The sequence below is a fragment of the Tetrao urogallus genome (assembly GCF_951394365.1).
Source record: "Tetrao urogallus genome assembly, chromosome: 3".
In the NCBI taxonomy this organism is placed as follows: Eukaryota; Metazoa; Chordata; class Aves; order Galliformes; family Phasianidae; genus Tetrao; species Tetrao urogallus.
The window spans coordinates 49,352,543-49,379,203 of NC_136815.1; the positions used below are offsets into that span (position 1 = coordinate 49,352,543).

The window sequence follows — 26,661 nt, forward strand, 5'->3', positions numbered from 1 at the left end:
TTCCTTCTCTTTTCTGTAAAATGTGTCTTTCTTCCACACTCTACTATATATGTTGTGTGAACATTTTAATAAGGGTTTTCAGAAACAAAAATACATTTTCTTTCAAACTGAAAGTTTGCTTTCAGGCATCTGAAGGAAAAATATTGCTTTGAATAATAATACTCTTAACTTTCTTGGCATATTTTTTTGTTTTTATTTACCAGAAAGTTGACAGAACTACAGCAATGTGGAAGCTCCACAATAATCTTTACAAAGAAACTTCTGCTGCTATGGTTTTAGCCTCCAGATGAAAATTAACATTTGAAATTACTTCAGGAAAAATTGAAAAACAACTGAGAAAGATAATTCTACATAATTTTTCAGCTCTTTACATGCTGTCCTTTTTCAAGATGTAGGACAGTCCTCATAGACGCCTGTAAGAAATGAATGAATCCCATATAAGTGTATTCATCTTAAAGATTTAACTGTGTTTGATGGTGTTCTTCACTTCCTTATCATCAAAATGTTAAAAGAATGATTAAAGCCATCTGACTTAAGTGAAGGAGATAAACCCATTCTTGTGCAGTGCATTGAATAGGCAAAACTTTCTGAGACATGTCCTTCACCTGTTCTGCAACAGTGCTGACAAATGGCAAAGCCATTACTTTTCTTTCACACAACATACAAAAATAATACACCCTTTACATATGAAAGTGATATGCAGAGTTTGTACTGTGATAAGTATGGCAAGTTCATCAGGCCTGTCTTACTGCCATTTCCCAGCACAGGTTGATTATAATAATGCTAAGTTTTGAGCAGCTTTTGAAATTTGTTACTTTTACTAGTGTTGAGGACCAAAGCAGACAGTTCTTCCTTCAAACAAACCTTTCCAGGTTGCACCTGGACTTGCGCAAAGTGTCTGATAGTGTGCTGCACAGTGTTAATTTTTTTGAATTGGAGAGACATGGATCTGATAGCTCAGTCACTCTGTGGATAAGGAACTGGCTGAATGATTGCATTCAGAGCATTGCAGCTCAAGGGCCAGGTAGAGACCAGCAACAAATGGTGTTCCTTTTAGTTCATTAATGGCACCAGTATTATCATCTTTGTTGGTTACATGTATGGCGGAATTGAGTGCACCCTCAGCAGATCTGTGTATTATGCCAACTTATGTGGTGTGATGCTGGAGGGAAGGAATGTCATCCAGAGGGCCTTGGGCAGACTTGAGAGGTATGGCTGTACCAACCTCATGCGGTTCAACTTCGTCAAATACAAGGTTCTTCACCTATCTCAGGGTAATGACCTGCTGAAGAAGAGCTGTGTGCAGAAGGACTTGAGGATCCTGGTGGACAACGGGTTGGTCATGTCTTTGTCTTAATCAACTCTTTGCTAGTTCCATCTTTATAAAAAGTTGTCCCAGTTGCTAATGGTTTTCTAACAGATCGAAGTCTACTACAGTAGACTGCTACAGTGTTACACTTCTCCAGCCCTTTGTGAGGAGACAAATTAGAACATCTCACAAAAAGTGCTGATGGATCCATTACTAGATAGAGTCACTTATATTCTTCACAAATGAGTGCCTATGTTTTGCATAAAATATATGCCTGCCTCTGTAAACACTTTGAAAGTAACAATAGAACCAATAGAAATGATACTGAATACTTACTAAGTGCACTGGAATCTCTTTTGTTGTTGTTCAGGAAGATTTGTAGAGCATCAGTCTTAGAAACTTACCTCATCTGCCTGTGTTTTTAGGGCATGCAAATTATGAAAAGCTGATGTTTGATTTTAGGGTGTCCATCTCAATAAGGAATCAATGATAAGTTGGACTTGATAGGGAGGGTACTTGGCACTCTTGATGAAGTACTTCTAACATGCCTGTCTATCACAGAGTCTAATACTAAGGCAGAAGAAAGAGCAGAGAAGTACTGTTTGTCAGGAAAATCACAAAGTCAAAGCATCTTTTTGGCTGTGAAGTCTATTTTTCAGCCTGTCTTCAGCAGCATGGAGGAAACTTGGCATCAGGTGTGAGAAGGCTTTTGGATTTGTCATTTGCTGAAAGAAAAGGATGCAGCAAATTCACAATGTCTTTGAAAAACAAATGTATCCAGAAACAAATAAGACAAATAAATCATTTTTTCCTTTACCATACCAAACTCTTTCAAACTTGTCCGGAGAGGATTTTTATGTCAGTCAGGTTTCATATTTTCTATAATTATTCTGAAGTTGAAAGGAAAATCAACAAATGTGTGTTTATTTGTTAATGAACCTCCACACCTCTTAATTTGTCCAGTATCTTTTGGATTCTGAGTATTGCCATAACTTCTGAGATCTATTAAAAAATGCTATGTTTACTGAGAAAGAAATTGATCTACCACCATTCTCCAGCCTAAAGTAGAAAAATACATGGTGAGTGAAACATCTTACTCAGAAGATAGATGTAAGGATAATAAATATTTTCTTTTAAATGGTTCTGCTAGAATCCTTACTTAAACTTTAATGTAGCCTAAATTATCTTGTTTTTTTCATCTGGTAAAGTGTTCATATTAATGCACTTAAACTTTCTGCACAAATTTAAAGAATACAGCATCTGAGTGTCTTACTCACAAGCATGGCCAATATTCTTTCACAGTATTCTCCTGGGGAAAAATAAAAGAAGGAAGTAGCCAGAATTAACTCATATTTTTGAGCTGAAGAATAGTGATGATTTTATTACATCCTGATGCTTATGATTGACTCAACATGAGAACAGAAAAAAACAGAAATGGAAAGGACTAATTAGGTTCTTTTGTCCATTCCGTAAGGTATCTTCTACTGAAGGGATAAAATGATCTTAAAGTTCTCGTCCATCATCAAAATTGATTCTGCATTAGAAGTTAGAAGAACCCCATCCAACAAAACAGCAACCTAAGACTTTTAAGCTGGAAAATGTTACAGGCGATACTTTTTTCTGAACTAACTCTCAAGCTCAGATGAATTTTTTAGAATGGGTGATTTAAAGGTATTCCAATTTCCATGCTGCAAATCAGCCTTACTGGGAAAAATGCACAAATTAGAAACTAAAAGAAGAATGCACAAGTAAAAAATTAAAGGTTTTTTGCTAGGAAGCATTGATTCAGCTAAACTGGAACGTTCTGTTGGACTGCTTTGACAAAGTTCAGGTTCAAACTTTGGACACAAGGCTCCAGCTATAATGTTCCAGTCAGAGCTTTGGCTACAGATGGGCAGTCAACATCTCACATTTCTATTCAATCTATTCAATTTTAACCCATGCCTCAGTTTTCCAGGAGTCCTGTGGTGTTTATTTACATTCTTGGCTGTAATTAAATGATAAAATCTCTGGAGGGCATGGAGGGTCCATGCATGAGTAAGACCAGCTTCTGTTCTGTAGCCAGTACACTCTAATGGAAAGTGCAAAATCAGGGCCCTCTAGTAACAAGTGCAGTTATTGAAAGTGCTCCTGTTTCATAGCAGAAAAAAAATGAAACACTTCCTGTAAGCCATTGCCTTGCAGTGCTCCCTGAACAGCTGTGTGAGATTAAGTTTCAAGGCAGGCCCTAGCCTTATTCGGGTATCACCCATAGTCATCAACAGGGGATTCCTAACTTCTGGGAGTTCTGCATAGTTTACTCTTATTACTGTAATGCAAAATTTGAAAAACACTGGATTTATTGCAGTCTGGAAAAGGGGAAAAAATGTTAATAAGAGAAATAGTGCATTTAACATCTCTGATGTGTGACAAATTATATGAAAGAAAGTTCTCTAATTATACTGGATGAACAACATTAAAAATAGGGGTGGGGAGGACAAGAGGGACTTCTCCTTTCCTGACATTGAGATCAGAAAAAACAGTTTGCCTGAATGTTGTTATGACACAGATGTAGTAGATGTACTAAGTGCATGGCCTTTATTGCATTTAACTTTGCCTAATCTCAGGCTAACTGAGTAGATCTGGGCAATTTCTGTGGGCAGCAGTTCCTCTCTTCCTAATCTGCAGTCTGTCTGTGAGTAAAAAGGTGTTAGGGGAGCGTGCTATTTATTCTTTGGAAATTCGTATGACATTTTCATTTTACTTTGTTGATACAGAACAAACTGAGCTAGTATTGGAAATTTGGCCACAGAGAAATGTCAATCAATAAGTGTGTAACGCTTTATTTGATGGAAAGTTAGCTGGTATCATTAGCTACCAGCATTATAAAAATGTCTTATATAGCACCTGTCAAGTCTGGTCTCAGATTTAAAAATATATTTCAGTGCAGCATTGGCTTGTTTTTGAAGATGGTGGAAATAGTAATATGGAGAAGGGACAGTTAAGATTATCTGGAAACAGTGAAGGATCTGGCACGTTTTGACTGCTGCATATTATACCAGACCTGTTTGATTCATTCTGCCCCTACCTTGCCTCCCACTGTCTCTCTAGGCGTGTTTAGATTGTGACTGTCAGAAGCAGGAATGCCTTGTGTGCATTCATGTGCATTTAATATGTAAAGCAGATCCTATTACAGAAGAGCTCTATTTGAGATTGTGCCATAACACAGACAAAATAATGCATAGAGATGTGTATTGTTCCTACCTAGTTAGTTCTGTAAAAAGGAATAAAAGAAAAAGCTGTCTAATATTCCAGAGAATAAATACAACACTCCAATAAAGCTTTCTAACTACTCACAGAAACACTGCAAAGTAGGATCAGAGAAAATACCAGCATGAGAAATTATCCAGCTCCAGGCAGTGAGTGGTTGGTACCTCATTGCCTGGAGCTGGGTATATGTATGTATACACACATGTATAGAAGACATATTTTGAAGTTGATTATCAATTCCCAATTAAAAAAAAAACTCTAGAATTATCAGTTATGCCATTGCTCAAATAATGTTTTTGAAGCATCTCCATATTAAGTGGGAGTTTAGAATGATGTAGTTTTCTTTAATTTCAGCTGGCTATGAAGCATTTGCATAAATTTCATGAAACAATAGTGCTGTAACTCATGATTACTGTATGTTGTAATGAGCTTGTTGTAGGCCAAATATTTCTATGTTCCTTTTATTTGGAAAGAGATAGAGAATTTGCAGGTCAGCAAGGTGTGCTGGCTACTCAAAATATAGGAGGAGGTGGTACAGAAGGCCAGCCAAAGCACTGGTCAGTCCCACAGGAGTAGCAGGTAACGTTTCTGCTTGCGCCTCATTCACTTAGTAGTCTAAGCCTCATTTGAAGCTAATGGGACTTGAAAGCGCTTTGAAAATTTCATTTTGTGAAAGCCAATTTTCACATAGAGCAATCTGCAGCCAGCAGTGCTTGGTGACTCATTGGCTGGCAGCAGGTAGCATTTAGTTTGTGCTTGAAAATCAGCCAATTACAATTCACTGTGCTGTCCCTCGGCTGATAATGAGAGATGGTTGTGTTTTCCCTGAACGATGGATACAGTAGAAGGCATCTACATTGCCAGTAGCTGCATTGGGCAGGATTTGTCCCAGTAAATTATTTTGGCTTTCTTTATAAGCAGTATGTTCCTGAAATGTCAAGCTAACAAGATTCAGTCAGATCTGTGTCCTATTGACAATGCGTCTACGGTGAGGAAATCATGAAGAAACTTACTTTAAATTCATAGCTCAGTCCTGATTAACCCACTTGTGTGTAGCTGAGGTGGCATACTGTGGAATAGTCTGGCTGCATACTGTGGATTTTTTATTCTTTGGGTTGTAGGATAATATTATTGCAAAAGGCCAAAAGAAATCCACTACTAGCTGCTACTCATCTATAAGTAATGCATGTGATTGATAAACGTGGTATGTTCTGAAGCCTGGTGGTGTTGGAAGCAACTGAACATTTAGTTATTGGTTTTGTTTATGATTAAAGTTCTGATAGATTTGTTCTTTAGAAAATAGCATTCTTTCTTTCATAAATATTGGTTAATTTCTGCCTTACAAACAAGTGGCTTCTTTCTGCCCCATCTCTGAATTTGCTACCATGGAGGAATCATTCAACAATGGTTTAAAAAGGAGAGAGAGGTTTTTTCCATAGCTTACATAAGAGTAATCATTGCCTCAGGCTTCTTTGCTTGGGCAGCCTGCTGGCTTAACTTGCTTAATGCCCACCATCTTTGTTGAAAGTTCATCAGCAGTTTTGTTTATTGGTATTTTTCCAAGACAGAGGAGATTTACAGGAAGGTTTTATTGGGAAGGATAGCATGGCTGTATAATTGCAATATAACCCTGCTGAAGATTATATAATAATTAATATTTGTAAGGCATTCGAAAGCGCCTTTGATATACCATCACAGTCTGTACCAATGCTATAAATCAGATGAAGTCATAAAAGTGAGAATGTATTTCTTCAGCTCATTGCAGGGTTTTGTTTAATTTCATTGAGATTCTTCAGTGCACAAAATGGAGCTGGGATACACAGAAGTGACAAACAACAGTAAATACTGAAGTATGGCAGATAGAAACTGGCAATTAATAAATAACAGTGAAGCATTTATGGCTGAATTCTGCCAGTACAAATGTATGTTGCCTTTTATTATGCTAATTCTTACAGCGACTTGCCTACAGGAGACTTGTGACTGTGAATAGATACATTGCTTTGGGGTATGTTTTACCCTCTCCACTGTTTTGGGTTTCTTAAGCAGATTGGTGAGGACTCATATTAAAGCATTAGAAGGTAATATGACTTTTTTTGTCCCCATCATTTTTTTTACTGACACCTTAAAATACAAAAGTCTGATCTGTGTGTATTTGGTAGCTGTTGAAGAATCATGAGCCTATAGGATTTATTAATATCTCAGTCACAGTTTTATCTCAGATCTAAAATTTATCCACAGTATTGGTAGGAGCATATATACAGTGCCTATAAAAACATACTTCGATATAGGACTTTAAAAATTACTGAAGTCCATTGAAGTGTATCGCTTTTGTTAGAGAACAAATGCATACAACTTCTTTGAGAAGTTATTGCAGAAAGAGCTCGTCATATCTGCCTGAGTTTTTTAAGGTTGGGTAGTAGAGCTTTAATCTGGCCTTTGCTGGCTTCCATAGAGGCACTAACCCTTAGGAACACTTGGAAAGATGAGTGAAAGTAAAATACATGATAGCATATATATTTAAGAAGTCCATGGTAAAGAGTCTTCTTGACAAACCAGGCTATCAGTAACTGCGTATTTTCCACTGAGAATCTCACTCTTTTGGGGAGGGCAGAGATGAGACTGAACAGGTGGTTTATCTTGCTAGTTGGTGTGATTCTTTCAACTAAATCAGCACAACCATGATTTGTCACTTTCCTTTTTTATTACGCTGGCTATTTCAAAAAGAAGGCTTCTTTATTTTTACCACATGAAAAAGTGGAACCTGGTTTTATGCACCTTAGTCTACACCTAGTTACATAAATGTGTCCACAGGTTTTTATAGCTGCCAACCACTGAAGAACTTCCCATGAAGTTACTGGGCAGCTGACAGGAGCTGAGTGCTCATGCAAACCTTATTGTGTAACAGTATGCCTGTAAATTCCTGTTGGTAAAATGTTAGGCATGTTGCCCTGTTAAATAGGGAAGACAATGCATTTCAGGCATTGGAGATGTCCTTTGCCTGCAGTCAGTGATATTTGTAGTTTAAAACAGCATTTAACTGCAGTTTTTACAAAACTTTTTTTTTCTGACAGGGAGTTTTTTGCTCTTAACTCCAAATTCTAGCACAGCTAAAAGAGCAAATAGCATGTACTTACACATAATCAGATCACTGGATTGGCAGAGCATTAGTAACCCTATAATTTTGCTTCCTGCTGTGAAATTCTCTCTTAGTTACCTTACTAACAGCTGGTTTGTCCCATTTAAAGAGATTCATTAGGAAAAAGCATTCTTGAATTTTTTAATCTATTAGTTGTACTCTGTTCTCTTAGTAATTATTTTTGGTTTATTTACCTTTGCTTTTACTCTTTCATATGTATGTTGAGTGATTTGTGCCGCATAATGGGTTTGGGATTTTTTAGCAATGTATTTGCAAGTTTAATCATTCCTTTGTGGCTTTTCTTATTTTTGCCACACTATAAAATTTATTAATAAGAAAAATTTCACTGCACCTCAAGTTTGTTTTGAAGGGACTATGAGGATTGAGAGCTAACATGCAGCTCTCTCTCTATAGGCACATCAGCCTGTTGTCCTTGAGTGCCAAGTTTGTAGGTCATCACAGTGGCAAGGAGCAAGTCTGACTTCAGTAACATGTGATGACAGTTCTCATTGCAACTGTAACTTGCTGTAACCTCTAAGTGAGTGGACCATCCTACAACCACATACTCACATGGGATGGGAGCTGATACTCACTGGAAATAGGTTTCATAGAATCATAGAATAGGTTGGGTTAGAAAGGGCCTCAAAAATCATGCCCCTGCTGTGGGCAGGGTTGCCAGATCCTAAATCAGGTGTTAGATCAGTTTGCCTAGGGCCCCATCCAACCTGGCCTTGAACACCTTCGGGGATGGGGCATCCGAAGCTTCTCTTGGTGATGTGCCAGCACATCACCACCCTTTCTGTGAAAAATTTCCCCCAATGTCTACTCTAAATACCCTTTCTTTTAGTTTAAAAAAAGTGTCCTATCACTATGTACCCATGTAGGTTTATTAAACTCTTCTGAAGATCAGGTAGATGTCTGCTGTTGCAGACATGAGTCATGCATTCAGTGTCCATTTCCTCTATGAGCATGTGCTCTATGTGCTCCATTTCCTCTATGAGCACATGTGGCTACCTCTGCCCAGTGCTGGAGAGCCTGTGGAACTTGAAGGAATCTGTTCGCTTTTGGCAAATTTCTAGCCACGATAGCTATCACAGAATCATTAAGGTTGGAAAAAACCACTAAGATCATCTAGTCCAAGTGTTGACCCCTCACCACCATGCCCACTAAACCATGTCACTGTCATTCAGTTTGGTCTCAAGTGGACCAAGCATTATGTTGTAGATTGGACATTCTGTGCTAGAAGAAGGTTTTGGAAGCTATTTGTTTGCTAAACTGTTTGCTTTTCTAGAAAATGAAAAATTACCCATATGTTTACAAGCCCTAGTCCGATTAAGTGCTGAGAACATTTCAGGATTCAGGTTTTACTTCTTTCTTTATGTTTCTGCTGTCTTTTTCCTACAGGTTTTCACTATTTTTCAGTATCCTAGGCTGGTTCATAGTATTTAAAATGATCAAACGCCACAGTAGCAATACCAGTTGTTAGAAGTGAACACGAAGTGGAAGAGGCTCCAGAAAGCTCTGTGGTCAGAAGCAGCTTTTTAAGAGTTTAATCCATTCCTAGAAGCTATGTGATTTTCCATTTCCTAACATGCTGGCATTCCCAAAGCAGCAACTTAACAACTACTAGTATTACAACTAAAGGTTGTGATATATTCTGCTGATCATTACTTTTGAGGGTTGTTTTTTTCAATAATGTATTTAATTACCTGGGGGTTTGGGAGGCTGATTTCTTTTTCTTATTTTCCTTTGCTTTTCATCTTTGGCAGTATGTTGTTGATTTCTTTTTTCACAGCAGCAATTTTTGATACCAACTACTATATTGTGTAACTAATGGGGTATACCACAGGCTTACTGTTAGGCAGTGCAGTGCCTTCTCCTCAGACCTTTCCCTCCCACAAGAGGGCAACTGCTGAGAACAACCTTCCTGCCTATTGTGCACACATCTGTTAAGTTGATGCTTAGAACAATTATAGGCTCTTTCTCTCCCTACTATGAGTCTCCAGAATCAAACTGTTCAGTTCTTCATGACAATAAATCCTCCAACCCTACATAGCCTCCAATGCTTTTCAATACTGGCTGGAGACAAGTAATAATTTATTCGTATGTCAGAAAATAATTTGAAAAATGCCAAGAAGAAAAGAAAAATGGGATAGAAAAAAATTACATTCTGAGACTCTAAAGTAGGTTTTTGGGTTGTTGGGTTTTTTTTTTCCTTTCAATGTCCTGAATGTGAAAGAAGTTTGAAGGCTGGATAAAAGAATTGGAGGGGAAAGGTGAGAAAACACTTGAAAAAACTTGCAGGGAAGTATGAAGTCCTGTCAAGCACTTTTAATTTTCATTGTTTTATCATTCAGATAGCAAGGTCAGAAAGAGCATTCTCAACACTGCAAAACAGGACATTCTGTAAGAGGGAACAAAAACTTGCTCATTCTCTGGCCTGAAAAGTGCTGTGTCTTTTTTTAAAGATTTTATTTTCTCATAATCTGTTATCTTTTTTCTCTTGTATGTAGAATGACAAACTCAAAATATTTAGGAAGAAAGCAGCGTTTAGCATCGCTTTTCTGTTGGGATTTGCAATTTCAGGATCTGAAGCACAGGAATCTTTAATCACAAGACAAATTATGCTGACTTTGGGAGAAAAAAACAGGAGTAAATTGTTGCCAGTTCTCCCAGTGCTGTCAGAAGGAAATGACAAAATAGGGCCCAACAGTCTCCAATTTCAAGTGAATCTGTAGGAAAGGAAACTGTCTGGAGTAACAAGTAGAGAAACTTCTTACATTGTCCCTTTGTTTCTCAAAGGTTCTGGCTTCTTAAAAGGGGAAAGTAACTGGGCTGTATAGGCGTGTAGGCAGAGGATTTTTTCTCCCCTTTTTGTAGCTTTACCAAAAACATACTCAAATGAACAATCTTGAAACATTGCAATCCTGCAGAAACACAATGCAGTGGAACCATTTAGATCTTGTTTATTAAACCAGGCTGTGGATCAGGATTCTTGAAGCAACGGAGTTGTTATAATTTGTCCTTAATCAAGCTAAAATAATCTTAGAAGTGTGTTATGAACTTGCAGACTCCTTTACTCAGTGGAAAATTGCCTCTCCCTTCTTCTGTTTTTGGCTACATTCCTTCAAAGCTGATAACAATAGTAATTCTGCTAAATATTTGTTTGAGATTTGAAACGAAGGAAAGAATAATACAGAGACAGCATTTTCCTAGGGTAAGTGAAATCATCTCCTTCCCTTTACCTGGAGGAGAGGTTGGTCCAAAATTTTTCTTATGCTATTGTGACTTTAATTGCCCAGAAAACTACATTATTAAAACATAAGTGTGTTAAACATTCACTGGAATGTTTGTTGATTATCTTGCTATACCATCCAAAATTCTTCTTGGAGTATTTCTATAGTGTGCATCCAGGACGTTTATGGAGAAGTATCATAGAATCATAGAATGGCCAGGGTTGAAAAAGACCATAAGGATCATCTAATTTCAACCTCCCTACTATATGCAGGGTTGCCAACCACCAGATCAGGCTGCCCAGAAACACATCCAGCCTGGAAGTACAGTGTGTATTGTAGATTCCTACATGATGGAGAGAAACTTAAATCTGTCATATTTCCAAATGAAATCTCTGAAAAATATCATTTCTTCTGTTCTGTAAATTAAAAAGACAAGGTCCCCGGTTTTGAAGTCACAACAGCAGCATGAGTTTGGTAATTTAGAAACTGCAGTTTTAGATTCTGTTATTTCTTCTATTCTGAGACCTTCTGACATTTCCTGTGTTCTGCCAGTCATAGCTTCCTATTGTTTTAACTGCCTTTATCTCCTGTTACATGAACTACCAAAACAAGTAAAAGACAAGTTGGCTGACTTTAGGGAAAACAGTGAAACTAACTATATATGTAGAACTTCTAAAAGCAGAGAAATTAAGTAAGGGGGAGAACACAGAACATTTCTAAATTGTCTGTGCAAATTATAGATGATCATATGCTTTGAAATTGCCGAAAATCAAAATATTTTTTTTTAAATTCATGTATTTAAAACTATTATCATCGTTTTTCTTTAACTTGACTTCTGAGTAAGTTACATTACGACTGACGTGCTAATTGCCTAATCAGCTGGGTTCTACTTTCCTATAACATTACTGCATTGTTCGCTAAGTTCTTGACTTTGAGAATAAAAACTGAATTTTCAGAGCGAGCTCAAAGTACCAAATCTTGGGTGCCAAGCTAACCAAATCTGTCAGTGTAAGATTTTGTGATGCTTTGAAACTTATGCTTTCTTCACTGGAGGAACACATATGCCACTAACTTACCTATTTGCCCTCCTAGGAATTGCTTTGTGGTATTCCTCTAAATAGGAAGCTAATTGCTTACTGCAGTGAGGCAGTTCAGTAATGGATTCAATATGGATGTTAAGTTTGTAGTACTTGATAGTATTTTTCATTTCTTTTTATTGGTCTAGTGCTTTTAAACCACTGTTTTCAATTCACGATGGCACACTGAATGTCAGGTAGACACATAAAACATCATGAAAACACATGGTCTAGAAACAGATGGTACTAGGCATATGTAGAGTGATGTAGTTTTTCTGAACATGTTGTGTTTCTGTCACTGAAGTTTCCTGTGCTCTTGTGGGCTGGTACCCAGTCTCAGTGCAACACTGGAGGAAGGCCTGTATCTACAAAAACATTCAGAATTGCTCAGTTGTTCTTCTCTACAAGTATAGTAGAGGACATCATTGCTGTTGCACACTAGGGTTCTTTACTGCTTTTCCCACTGCTTTGTGAAGTGATATACTGCAGCAAGAAACTATAACTTCTGTTTCACTTCAAGAAGTACAATTTAGGAGCTGGGGTAATTTGATGGATAGTAGATACTAAGAAAAATATTAGAACCTGGGAAAGGCCACATAGTCCACCGAGGCTCATTTCATTCAAGGTACACCTTCCCTAGGTTATCATCCAATTGTTAAGAGAAAGAGTAATGTTATCCATTTTTTATAATTCTACTTCTGGGTATTACAGAGATAAATACGTAGATGCTGGAGAACTAACTTTCTTTCAGAGCGCTATTTCAGGAGAAAAATACTTAAATGCAGATAGGTGGGATGACAGAAAAGAAATTGACCCTAAATGAAAAATATGATGATAGTGATATGAATTCATGTGGATAATCGTGGTTTCTCAAACTACCCCAGGGACAAGCTTCTAATCATGAGACTTAAAGCAAGTAACCTTTCCTTTGATTTATTGTTTCAGGACCGATGCAGGAGACAATATATGACTTTTGGAGAATGGTATGGCATGAGAACACAGCCAGCATAATCATGGTTACTAATCTCGTGGAAGTGGGAAGGGTAAGTGATTTTTGCACTTAAAAAGATGAAAGACTTCCAAGGTGTTTGCTTTTGGAAATTAAATAGCAGACCAACAAGATGTTTATACACTGAGTAAAGCACATAAAATATTTATGGCTGCCTCTGCTAAGAGATTCATTACCAATTATTTTTAAGCATGCTTTGGATGCTTGGCTTTGATAACAGTAGCCCAACAAGAACGTAACTGATAAAGTTGTATTCTGTACAGCACAGCTTGCAATGACTGCCAAAGAGGGAAAGCGCCACATCTTTGTGTGCATACTTTTTCTATTAGAAGAAATCAGGGAATTAGTTACAGAACAAGATATGTAGTCATCTTTTTTCTCTTTTTTAAGGAGGAGAAGGGAAGTTATTCTGGAACAGATTTCTGATAAGTATCTAAACTATGAAATTGCACCTTCTTCACAATATGTTAGTTCAAATCAATCCAGTTTGGGCATTTCTTCTTGTAAGCCTTCTGGACTAAAACAAAATAAATTTACTTTACTCATTTGTAGATGGTACTCTGTGTTTGAGAGACAAACAAAATTTGGGCAATGCCCTCTACAACATGTTTTAACTTTTTGTTGGCCCTGAAATGCTCTGGCTGTTGGATCCAATGATGTTTGAAGGTCTCTTCCAACTGAATTATTTTGTTCTTTTCCATCAGATCTATTGACCAAGAGCTCTTCTTCAGGAGCTCAGTAGTTAAGGAAAGCTTGAGTTACCTGATTGATAATGCGTACTTTTCTTTCTTTGCTCGACAACTTCTAAAGTAGGTGTCCAATTCAACTGATTATGGCTAATTTTGTTTTCAACAAGTATTGAACAGGCACATTTTATTTGTTTTTCACAACCATCAATAACTGAGTGTTTTAATTTACTGCTTTGTCTATATAGTGGTGTCTTACTTTTCATCTGGAATGTTCTGTTGTTTGTTGGTTGGTTTTTTTTCCTTTTGAAGCTTTCATTTGAAATGGAAAAAAAAGCCACTGCTTTTATTGCAACTACTGCAACTATTGTAGTGTTGAATTATTGTTAAGTGTTGAAATAAATGCACGTATGTTGGTGTGAGCCACATAGTTTTGAGACATGTTCTAAATTTCATTCTGGTGGGCTGACTAATCTGTTCTGTGGTGTTTCTACTAGGAAAGAATACTCCTAATGTAGTATGAGTCCAAGGGCTGGATCTTGTCTTCTTTAACAAGTCCAGTTTTACAAACTGAATTTATTCTTCTTTATGTCTTTGGTCACTTGCTAATATAAATTCTAACATTTAGATACCTGTGTGCAAATCTGCCAACAGATCAGGTGTGAGTATTATTTTTAGCTATAAAAAAGGTAGGATTTCTGACTACAATTAACACCTGCTGCAGGAACATAATTTACAGCTAATTGCAGAAACAAAAAGCGTCATGGAGGCTGCTTTGAAAGTTCAGTCCCTCGAGTGAAGAGGAGGATAGAAACAGTTGGGTGGCTACTTAGAAGTTCAAAATGAATTTGTACAAATAAGAATCATAAAAGCATGTAATGGTTTGGATCGGAAGGGGCCTTAAAATCCCAGCAAATTTTTTATAGCTTTATAGACATTCTTAAGTACTAAAGCACACATTAAAAAAGGAGATAGATGGATGGAAGGGATGGATGAACAAGCCTTAGAACAAAACCAGCATACTACATAGGGCCACATCCTCTTTTCCTGATATTCTCATTTGAAAGCATCAATTAGTGTGAGCTGTCAGGTACCACCTGCGGACACGCCAGGCTTGCTGTCAGTGTTGAGGCCTCTACTCCCTCTGTATAGTTAGGCAATGTATTTCTTTACCAGTGAGAAACAGTTTGTGCCACTGTGGAGATTTCTTTGGGGTGCAAGAGTCCTAGTGGGATACAGATCTGCAGTTTTCTTGCTTCTGACAAAGGTGGAAATGACTTTGTTCAGTTTCTCTGGAGGCCAACGTAGGTGAGATAGGAGAGCAGAATTAAAATGACTTTCTAAGGGACATGAGATTTTATGAGCTGCAGAGCAATGCAGTCATTCCTCCATTGGTGCTTCTGTCCCACTCCTAGGGCGTGAACCATCAGCAACAAGGAGGCATATTGCAACACACCATCTGTCCCACAGCCCCAGACACAAGCTCTGTGCCACCTTGATTAGTAATGATTTAAATGGGTCTCTTGATAGCATTCCTACAGGGCAAACCTTGTAACCTTCCTGACCTTGAGGTTTTCTATTTCAGGTGCAGTAGCTGGTAGAAGATTTATAGGGGCCTATTATTTCATATTTTTTAACCTCTTACCCATTTGAAATAAAGGAGAACTTTATGTTCTCAGAAAAGAAGAATATCTATTTAACATGTTTGCTACACAATTTATGTCCATCATGAATTAATCATTGAGGGGGCGTATGTGTATTTGTTTACCAGGACTGGCTGGATAGTCATTAAATCAGTGCTAGGAACTTGCTTCTTGCCCTGGAGCATTATGCATCAGGACTGTTTTAATTGCGAATGGAGGAATCACCATGAGGCTGTCCCTAATGCAAGCACCTGCTGCAAATGACTCAGTCCCTGCATTACCCTCCAGCAGGGTCTGGGTACATCTGCCAATATCTGTCATTATCTGAGGCATACTTGTCAAAACCATGCATCCCTTTTAGCTCTTGTGTGTTCCAGCAAGGGACCCTTGTCAGTGTTTCTGGCACCTGCAGACTGCTGTGCACCTGGTATTTAAATGGCACAGAAATGTGTTTTGATTGTTTTCTCTCTTTAATGAACCCACCTGAGGGACATTTAGCTCTTTATCCAGTAGCCTGTTACCCAGTCGCTCACATTTACACTGCTTGCGTGGAAATTCAGAACTCACTTGTGCTGTTATACCAATCCATCTGCCAGAAGTCTTATCACAAAATCTGCAGGGTTCCCTTAGGAGACTTTTGTACTGGTAATTTAAGCTAATGATTTCTAAACATATTTAGTCAGTTTTATGAAGACCTCATTAGAATGTGACTGTTTATTAAAAAACTAAATGAGGTCTCACAGTCATTTGGAAAAAATCGTTGCTGAGTTGCACGAACAGTTCTTTGATAACAGCTGATGAAGTATTTTTAGTTAAGTCTACGTTGACTTAAGAACTTTTACAAAAAAAGGAAAAAAACAGGCAGCCCTTGAAAGACAAAGATAAAAGTCAGTGTCTTCTTCGGGCTGTGGTCAACAACTTTCCCCTCTCAATGAAGGCTGCAGAAAGGAAAAGACAAGTAATTAGTGTTGTAATATACCTGTATTTTAGTGCAACAATCAACATTTCCCAAGCCACGGACTAAGCAAGACTCATAAAAATATATCAACATGGCAACAGGCCAACAGGCTATTAAAAAAAAAAAAAAAAATGGATTACATTCATGCATTTTGGATTATATTCATACGAAGACCTCCATGTTCCTGTTAGTAAGGAGCAATTGTAGGCAGTTGTGTACTTTCAGATATCTTTTCCTGAAGGACTTAGCATGACATGGTGGATTACTCTAAAAGACAGCAACTTTTTGTTCCGCTTGCAGAGGTACAGTTAGAAAAGAGACGTAAGAGAACATCTAGCTTATTCCAGGAGACTTCTCTTATAGCTGGACCCTTCCAGTAGAAAGTGATGCAAACAGGATCACAGTCTTCACGTACTGGCCAAAGTCTTGGTTTCTTCTTGAAATGTTTCACTGGTGGTACGCATTGAAACTTTTCTCTCCTCCTTAAAAAAAATCACTGGGAAGATTTAGAAAATATTCAGTTGTGCCATCTAGCTGTCAATTCTATCTTTGCTCTTCTGAGACTGGTACTGATACTTGGCTGGGGGAATCAAACTTGGCACGTCACATCATTTGTCATTTGTCAGTAGTCATATTCTCTCCCACTCCTTGTTTTTGCTTGAGGCAGGAGGAATTTAGTAGTATCTGATTAATAAATGGTGAAATGCACTGATGAAATTCAGTGGAGGTGGTTGATATATAAATGCACTGCTAGGACTCATGATTGTCTATCGTGCTTTTGAAATAACAACGTGTTTACAAAAAAAAATTATGAGAAATAATTATAAAAAATGAAACCTCACCCTAGGAGCATCGTAATTGCAGTAATTAGAGTTTCACTTCAATTATTATCCAGAATTAGAAAACAGCCAGTGCTAATAGTATTAATAAGCACACAAAAAGACTTCTCTTTTTTAAAGGAGGCAAAGTTGACAACAACAGAACAGATGTGAGACAAACAAGGGAAGAAAGGTCACTGTATGGTGGCAAATAGCCCCTACTCCTGCACATGTGCATTCACACTACCAAAACAGCTTCTCACCAATATCTTCGAGGAGTGTTGAGCTTTCCTGACAGCCATCTCACCCTCCTCTGGGTGACTTTTTCACCCTGGAGCCATCAGGGCTATACCTGCATAGGGAGAAAGAAAGAGCACTGAAAGTTGGCAGCTTGGCTGATCCTCTGCTTGTGTGACTGGACCTGCAGTTGACCTACAAGGCACTATCATCTGCTTTGCTGCAAAAATGTTGATGGCTTTGATTCTTCATGCTTAAAAAATGTGGGGTCTACATGGCAGTAAGAAGACCCATAAAGTGGTAAAATGTAGCAGGGAATGGAATGGAAAATGACAGGGAAGGAACATCTCCTTTGGGCTGGCTGGTTAAAAATCATTCTTTGTTGTAAGATAAAAATCTGTCACAAAAAGAGTTGTTCTTCACAAGAAAGAATCTATGTGGTCCCAGTCCTAAGCAATCGTATGTGCTTGGGCCTTGAGAGCTCAGGATGTGCAACCTTGTTCAATGTTCAAGAGGCAATTCTAAAGGAGATACAAATGTGTCTCCTGAAAAAAACAAAATCCAGAACTCCTAATTATTTTCAGATTCTCCTTATGGTATGTTTCTGTTATGGACAGACATCAGACATCCAAGAAAAACTGTCTTAAAGTAAATAAAATAAAAATAAAATCCTGCCCAAAAGCTCCTCACTAAAATGTATTGGTAGAACCAAACAAAAACTTCATAGGCAATTCCAGCAGCATGAAAACTAACTCCATGTGAAATTCCCAATAGACTTACCACCTGTTCTTAGAATAAAACAGAATTCTTTTGATACAAACCTATTATGAAGTTCACATTAATGTATTTTAAAGTTTTGAGAATCTTCATGCAGAAGAGCCCTCTAATGAACGAAGCTGAATTCAGACTGTATTTAAGATTCAGATCAGCCATTACAGAGATATTGCGAAGGTTAAAACAGAGCAACTCTTTAACACGTCCAACAAATAGCATATTTGTATTTAGTATAAATGGAAGAACACTCTATATAATTGAAATTGCCTCTAAATGTGATAAGCTAAATTACTGGCATTGGAGTTAGTTCAGGAGACTGGTGTTAGTGCTCCCTAGGCGATGTGCCAAATTGTTTATAAGCATACTACTGACTAAGATTTCATTTAAACTTTTCTCCTGAAAGAATGAAAAAATAGTTTATACATGAGAAGAAGAAAGCTTGCTGTATTAAAACCATCCTTACCTCTATGTAATTCCAGTCTCACCTTCAAAAACTTATAAATACTGTTACTCCCCCTCTAGAAATGCTTTCATTCTTAAGCATGCTTATCTGGAAAACCTAGGACCTGCTCTTAAGGTAAATACATTATTATGTACTTCATGGTTTTGTTTTACTTTCACTGTAATTCCAGTATCTTGTTGGATACAGTAGAGATTACAGTATCATAGAGTATCAATGAAAGTAAAGAAAACAATTGTAAATTGAAATTGTTGTTCATCTTTCATTTCAGTGTATCCTTCTAGTAAACAAAAGAGATTTCTAGACTTCTAGCCGGAAATAACAAGTTGGCATTATTCCATTATGTGCAGCAGTAGATGAGCCCTTAGAGGAAAAATATGGCTGTTGTTCTTTGGGAAGGAGAAGGAAGGACTCTTTGTAATTGTTTAATAAAGTTGTCCCTGGATTAGCAACGTTAACATCACCAAACAGGACATCAGACTACAAGTGTTCAGCACGTCCCATGTCGCTCACAACAGCCATGGTTTCAGATCTCAGTATTTAAATGCTTCTTGTTTCCAGTAAGAGCTATGCCTCAAAGAGAGTTGGTCAGAGAGTTTGAAGTTTAACTTTCATTAGTCTGATTGAGGTAATGCATTTTGAGAAATAAATAAAAGAGATGTAAGGATACACAAGTGCATGCACCCCTCTGTTGGACTAGCTGCTCACTTGCTGCTGAAGTGTAGGATGCAAATAAAAGTACAGTTTGCAAAGAGGTCTTCAAGGTTTCACTTTGAAATGCCATGACTAACAAAATGGCTCCATCACTGTGGGGCTGCTCACCTCAGCAATCTTGTGGAATGAGTCTTTCTGTGAAAGAAGTATCCTGGGAAAACGTACACAGTTTGACTGTACCCAGTAGGGTAGCATGTAGAGCTCTCTAACCTGACATCAGATGATCAGGTTTTAGAGTCAGAAACAACCAGCTAACTTGGCAGTGCTCTGTAGCTTAACTTACAGCATGATTTTCTTCTTGGAACAGAAGCATGATTCATTGCACAGGCTGTTCATCTCAATGCAGGCACATCAGGTTCTCAGAGCACAAGATGTGAGCAGTGTGCCCATGATTTCACAGTTTTGTAAGGGATTAAGACAGGCATTGAGGAGCTCCAGCTAATCCTGTAGCCATTCTTCATCTTGGCATGGACCACCCTTCTTATGTGCTCTGTGCTCTGCCTTTCTTCCTTCAGGGCTGTACTAAAGTGCACTAATATACAGTCTTTTTTGATAACCAGCAGAAGACAAAATTGCCTAAACATAAGCAGTGAAATAGAAGTGATCCATATTCTTCTGTTTTTCTAGCAGGTGAAGGCAGGAACACTGCAAACAACTTCACCTTGGGTCACCTTTACCCTAAAGCAATTCTCCCCGACTAATTCCATTTTATGGCCAAAGTGTGGTCAACCCAACCTTCCTGGTTGATGGTATACTAACAGTATATTAAGTTTTCATGAACAAATGAGGGATTGCATTTATTCCCTCAGTTGGAAAGCAGTTAGTATCCAGATAGCCAACTTTTCTGGACAGAAGCTGAATGAAAGTGCATCCATTGGGCAGCCTAAGATAGTAGCGTTGGGGCAGCACAGGGCAGCAGAAGGTGATGAATGTTATCAGTTCTGTGTCATTGCTGAAAGAAGTTAGGCTGGGCAAATAAAATCCATAGAGCTCTCACCCTGTGGGAGCTGTGAACCACAGGAAGACTTCTGGCTGCCTTTTGCACAGACCCATTCATCTGCTGGTGCCAAACAGTATTTTAAATGTTGTATTTCTCAATTCTCTTCCATACCTCATTTAGAAAAGTGTAAAATGAAGTATAGATCAATTAACTGACTTGCTCTAAAGCAAAATGAAAAAGAAAGAATTGGATTTTATCTTCAGTCAAAGGTGGGTTTATAACTAATAAAAGGTTCTTCATTGCAATACACTTTTGTTTGAAAAGTATTTAAATAAAAATACTTCCAGTTATTGGATGTTCCTTTATTTCAAGTCAGCCAAATAAAAGTATATGATGTTATCCTACCTGTATCTGCAAAACCTGTTAAAAGTTTTCACCAGTGAGCTCGGTTGGCTGTTTCATTTTATACCCTGGAGGTTTCACTTCAAAATTTATGTCTAGCTTATCATCATTACTTAGTTTGGGATTAATTTTAAATTAGAATATATAATGCTGCTCTTCAGTAATGACAATCCTTTCAGTGCATAGCCAGTTATACCACCTTTTTGCTAAGACTATTTCAGAATCAAAGGAAACTGGAAACTCTGAATAATCATTGTTATTTAAACTGTTCTGTAGGAACTGCAAAGTATTTTTCACAGCCAGCTCACATATTAATTCTGTAATATTCCTTCTATTCCAAACCTCTAAGTAAATGAATTACTGTCCTGGCTTTCATAGTGCCTTTAGCTAGATGTGTCACATTGCCAAATGGCTAAATATACAGCTTCGGAAGTCACAATCTGTGTTCATTATCTGTCTACTGCCTGCATTGTTTGTTATATTTAGAAATAGCAAGAACAAGTTTCCACCTTCATTTTTAATTCTTATTTTCTCACATTGGACTATTTTGCTGGGGGATGAGGGTAGGGAGAGGTCAAAGCAGATAATCATATTCTCCAGATTTCTCAAATTATTAGTAAAATAAACATTTGGAACAAATGGATGGTGTACCTTGGGATGAATAGATTAAACCAGAGCATTTTCATTATGTCTCTGGCAGTCACCCCTTTTATCTCATCGTGTGATGAACATCTGTATTTTTTGGCAGTGTGTTCAGATATAAATGTGGGGTGTATCTGAACAAACTCCCAATTATAGTTCTGCTCAGATGAGATTTCAAAATCATGTTTTCTACTTTGTGGCCGATATTTACTGTAATGGTAGCAACTGTGGAAAAAAATCTAATGCACTTAATATTCAGTTCTGGATTCATATATCAATTATTTAGCTAAACCTTCTGTTGGTAGATTTTTTGTAAAATATCTATCAAATGTTTATAAAAAGGGAAAGTACTGTTTCATAATGACACAGTAGCTAAAGCTGTGCTAAAAAGAAAAAATGAATAAACATCTGTTACCAGCAGTGTTTCTCATATTTTATGAGAAATACCATATTCTATTTTTCTGCAATTGTCTTTCCCCGTACAAATAAAGGCCTTGGTCCAATAAACATTTATAAGTGTGAGTTTAATTCATACTATTTGCTCTACTTCTTTCTTTAAGACCCTATCGTATTTACTTGAGGAACCTTAGAGGAGGTAGGAAACTGATCTTTAAGCATTTACTGAACTTTTGGCTCATCAGAAGTCCATAGAGTTCCCATGTCTACAGCACAGCACGTGCAACAGGATAACTGAACAAGAGCCAAAAGTATTTTAAAAAGCCAATTTTTTTTTTTTTTTTAAAGGAAAGAAAGAAAAAGTTGTGTTTTACTTTTTCCTTGCATTGAGTGAATCATTTACTGTTGGTCTGTGGCTATGACTGCAGTTCTGGCACCTTTCCCACAGCTGTTACAGCCCCTATTCCACTTGGGAGAGTTTTCAGGAAATTGTGTTGTCATGGATCCTTTTGCTCTGCTCTAATCTACTCCACGCCCCACATCCTCTGTGCTACAGAGTATGAAGTCCCCAGTGGGCACAAGCTGCACGAGGCACAGAGGGCTATAACTTCTGTGCAACATCCCCCAGCACTTCCCTAATTACTCACTGGATCATCTTAAATAAGGTTTAAAAAAAGGTGGAAGCAAATCCAACACTTGAGAAGAAGGTAGGGACTACTGTGCTCTTCTAAATCAGTCTTTCAGTTCTTACTCATAATCCAGACTGTCTAGACTTACCAAGTTAGAAACAGGCATGTTTTTCATCAAGGCTGAGCAATTTAATTCAGACAGGGCTTTTTTTTTTTTTTTTTTTTTTTTTTTTCTCCCCAATTGTTTATTTTACTAAACTAGAGCTGTTTTGCGGATTGCAGGCACCCATCAGAGAGAGACAAGGCTAAAGTTAGCAACAGCGAGACGTGCAGATGAGTAGTGCCGTTACCAGGATCATGGCAGCAGCTGCTTCCGTCAGACGTGTGCTGGCTGGGTTTGTGTGGTTCAGGTTCCACCTATGGAAAGGAGAAGGGAACAGGCAGGAAAAGACAATTAGCTCCCAGAGACACAGTTTTCACTGGGCTACTTCAAGCCAGAGGCAGCATGAATGGCCTTGTTCTTCATGCAGAATCAAGAAATCATCTTTAGTCATAGGTGGGAATTTGGAAGAGTTTCTGGCAGTGGCCATAAAGGGTCATTTTGCTGGCCTAAGGGAGCTGAACAGTGTGAATTGTCTTCTAACAAAACAGACAAAACAATGAGCATTCAGTGTGTTTTGCTTAGTTTCTATCAGAGAGTTTTTGGAAATCTATTCAAACAGGATAAGATCTGAAAAGATATCGAGTAGATGCAACAACAGATAGCATAGTAGCTACTAACCTGCTTGCAGCAACATTTAATGCTTTTGAACTGGATGTTCATTGCTTGTAGCTGGTGGATGTGTTTTGGATGTGAATATGTGCTTGCCAGCAATCCTGAGACGTAGGGACTGGGACCCTGGAACTGCCCTTTGGCGTTCTAAGGGGCCAAGTGGTGCTCTGGTACAGGAGTGCTGAGTACTATGATGACTTTTCTTGTGTCCCACCTTGAAGATTTTCCATGTGGAAAGCAATTCTATTTACTGGTGTTTGCAAATTGTCTCACAGCTGTGCTGAACAAAGGATTAAATATGAAGAAAAATACAATGTTTTTTTTTTCTTAGCCAATACCAATGGGGTTATTGGATCTGAAGACAAGCACAGAGGAATAAACAAAACCCAGCTTATTGCTGTCTGAATTTCATGTCTGTTCTCTAGGAGCTTTCCAGTAAGAAAAAGCTGTTAGGATACTTGCATAATTCTGTGGCAGTGAGGCAGACCTCACAAGCAGGGTGTTGGGCTAAACCCTCTGTAGATGAAAAGGGCCCTGATGTGGTGCTGTATTCTTCTATCCCTTCACTCAGTTCTATTCTGATTTAAATTTTATCCTGTAAAAAGTCAGAAAAAAGAAACTACTCACCTTGTCCTACTCAACTTTTACCTACTCAGCTGTTACCATTCAATGTTGCCAGTGTAATGTAGCAAGATCTATCTTCTGTCCAGACACTAAGAAAGGGTGCTAGGTGGTGGGTGGTTAGTCACTGGAAACAATGTGTGATAAAGCCTTTTCTCCTGCCTAACAGGACACGGTTCATCTCTGCATAATTTTTTATATACTGAACCTGGAATTCATATAAACAAGTCATTTTGTAGACACGCTTTATAGTTTCCTCTGTGTGTTTATATGCATATACTTCAGTTTTACCTTTTATTCAATTTTACTAGACTAGACATGATAGTAATCCAAATATTTTGGCATGAAATTAGGTTTGAAAAATCTCTAGTAGTCGCAAAGTTCAAAGGTTTCTACATGTGGTTTTTTTTCTGTGTGTCAGTTTTCCATTCAAAATTGGAAGTTGTTTTTGTTGGTTTTTTTTTTTTTTTTTTTTTGTGACCCAAATAATTTAAGTGTATACTTAAGCAAACCAGTAGATTTACGTGTACAGAAAGATCAGTTTAATTTTTTTCTTTCAACGAGAGAAAGAGAGAAGACGCTATGCAGCAGATGTGTAACAGATGCTACTCCTTGCCTGTGCTGCACTACTGGACAGTGGCCAGGTGCAGTGATGACAATAATAGCTATTACCATGATAGAGCAGAATACAACAGATATATCAGCAATGTGTTAGCTTCCCCACCCAGCACCTTGTCCACCCAAATGAGAAGGAGGAGAAAGTTCTTAACTGCATAAAATATCTGCATCAAAATATAGAGCCTGTCAATAGCGCTTGGGGTCATCTACATGTTAAAACCCAGAAATAAAGTTCATCTCTTGACTTGGTGTGTTGAGTTTTGCCATTGGACCTCACAGTAGTTCCTTTGGAAAATTAATCTGAGAAAGCAGATAGTTCTCTAACAGTAGAGAAGATCCATCCTGTCTGAAAAACGTATTTTCATTTTAGAAGGTAGGAGATCAATACCTAAAAATGTATGGAAAAAAAAGCTTTTCACATTAGTTATCCTTCTGCAATTTACCCCCAGTTGGAAAGCGTAGGAAGTGAGCAGTTTCTGTAACTGAGTTATGCACAATATAAATATTTCTTGTGCTTACTATGAATTCACTGTACTTTACTAATCGCAACACAAGCCTCACCTGCAACACAAAAATGCTGTATTAAAAAAAAAAGAGCCATTGTCCCTTAAATATGAATCACTTCTGTGTAGAAAGTGTGATGCTTTTGCGCATGGTCGTATTTTAAAATGTAAATCACTGCAAAGAATATAGAACACATTCAGCATGAACCTTCTAAAATAAATGAACCTTAATTTCTTTTGTGTTTTTAAAGGTTAAGTGCTGCAAATACTGGCCAGATGACACAGAGATATATAAAGACATTAAAGTTACCCTAATAGAAACAGAGCTCCTCGCTGAATATGTGATTCGAACATTTGCAGTAGAAAAGGTAAGTATCGACGTTCACTTTTCTTTAGTACGGTGGTAGCTGCTTAAATAACAACACATTCAGCAAGGGAAAGTTAAATTTGTGTCCTGTTGTGGAGGTTTTTGTAGCAATTTTTTGAGTAAACGGCCAGCGCCCTCTTATGGTACGTTGTGTTTTTCTTCAGAGGCAGCTACTCTGCCCTTTTCCATCAGCCCTAGCCACTGCCTGAGTTAGAAAAGTGATGTTCCTTGCCCACGAGAAATCGAAGCCTCCCTCCCACCAATCAGTTGAAAAACACATTTGTGCTGTTTTCCCATCTTAAGCTCACTGCAATCATTTTCTGTCTGTACCAGAGGCTGCAGGCACCATTATTCAGAAGCCCATGGCTGTGAATCTGTTGGACCAGTGTGTTCCTGGTCGGCAGCGAGACATTTTTGAAACAAACTAATCTGTCTTTTCAAAGCATTTTCATTTTTAGTGCAGAATCCATCTTATGTAGAGTTCCAATCAGTGCACTGCATTGCTGTTTATCAAAACAGTGCTATGATTTGGTGCTCACTAGATCTTACAGCTCTCTCAAACAGCTTATAACATATGGATAACATGCAGTTTGTAAATAGAGTACCTAGTGAAAGTGAAAACAAGCAGGGTTATTTAATGTGGAAGTGTTTGCCATTTAGTGTCAATTCACATTTTTATTCACGAGTTTCTTTAAAGGACTGAAGTGTTTTTATTCTATCCATTAAAACGTATTTGAGTTGCAGAACAAAGAGGAAGGGATCCCTTTAGAAGACTTGATATTCCTAATGGCATATTGAAGTAATGTTGCTTCAGTATCTACATGAGTAATCTTTAAACTAATTGAGTTAGAAAACAGCCTTTCATTTAGTTGCAGTACCTGGGATATACTGCTGCTCTCTAACAATGAAATAGTATTCAATCGGTGCTGAAGAACTTAATTTTTTGCATCAAAGAATCCTGCAGCCAGGTAGATGAAACTACCAAAAAGATGGCCCATCGGGGTCTCTGTACATACATCCTCAGTAACAAAAGAATTTGTTTTTCTCCTGTTTTATTCTTCAATCTAATACTTAAATATGCATCAATACAGCAACCTGAGGGTAATGATTATAGAATTATGCAGTTTGAATGAGCTGAAATATTGTATCATGTTTACTATTGTACATATAGTGCATTGAATTTGCTCAAGTCTGTTGTTTCCTTGCATTTAGATATTTTTAATAAACAGATGAGAAAGGGTGGCTGTACTTTGAAGTAGATGAGGCACCCATTGCTTTCTATTCTGCAAATTTTAAGCCATGCTTTGATGTTAGCTTTTCACTTCTTAACTGGGACTGGAAAAAAAAAAGACCTAGAGGATTTTACAGTTGATATAACCAAACTGTCTTGAATAAATGCATTAATACAGATAGAGCTAAAAGACGCTAAACATTTTATTTCTTTAAAAAAAAAATCTCCATCTGAA

At 37.7% G+C, this 26,661-nt stretch overlaps 1 protein-coding gene across 1 annotated transcript in view; it reads left to right on the forward strand.

Moving 5' to 3' along the window:
- The window catches only part of PTPRM (protein tyrosine phosphatase receptor type M), a gene marked incomplete at both ends in the record, with an annotated part of 447,044 nt that overhangs the window by 401,760 nt on the left and 18,623 nt on the right, over nt 1–26,661 (forward strand). The window contains 2 exons of the mRNA XM_079533291.1: nt 12,952–13,049; nt 25,080–25,196. Of these exons, the coding sequence (XP_079389417.1) occupies nt 12,952–13,049; nt 25,080–25,196 (215 nt within the window). The remainder of the gene's footprint in view (nt 1–12,951; nt 13,050–25,079; nt 25,197–26,661) is intronic.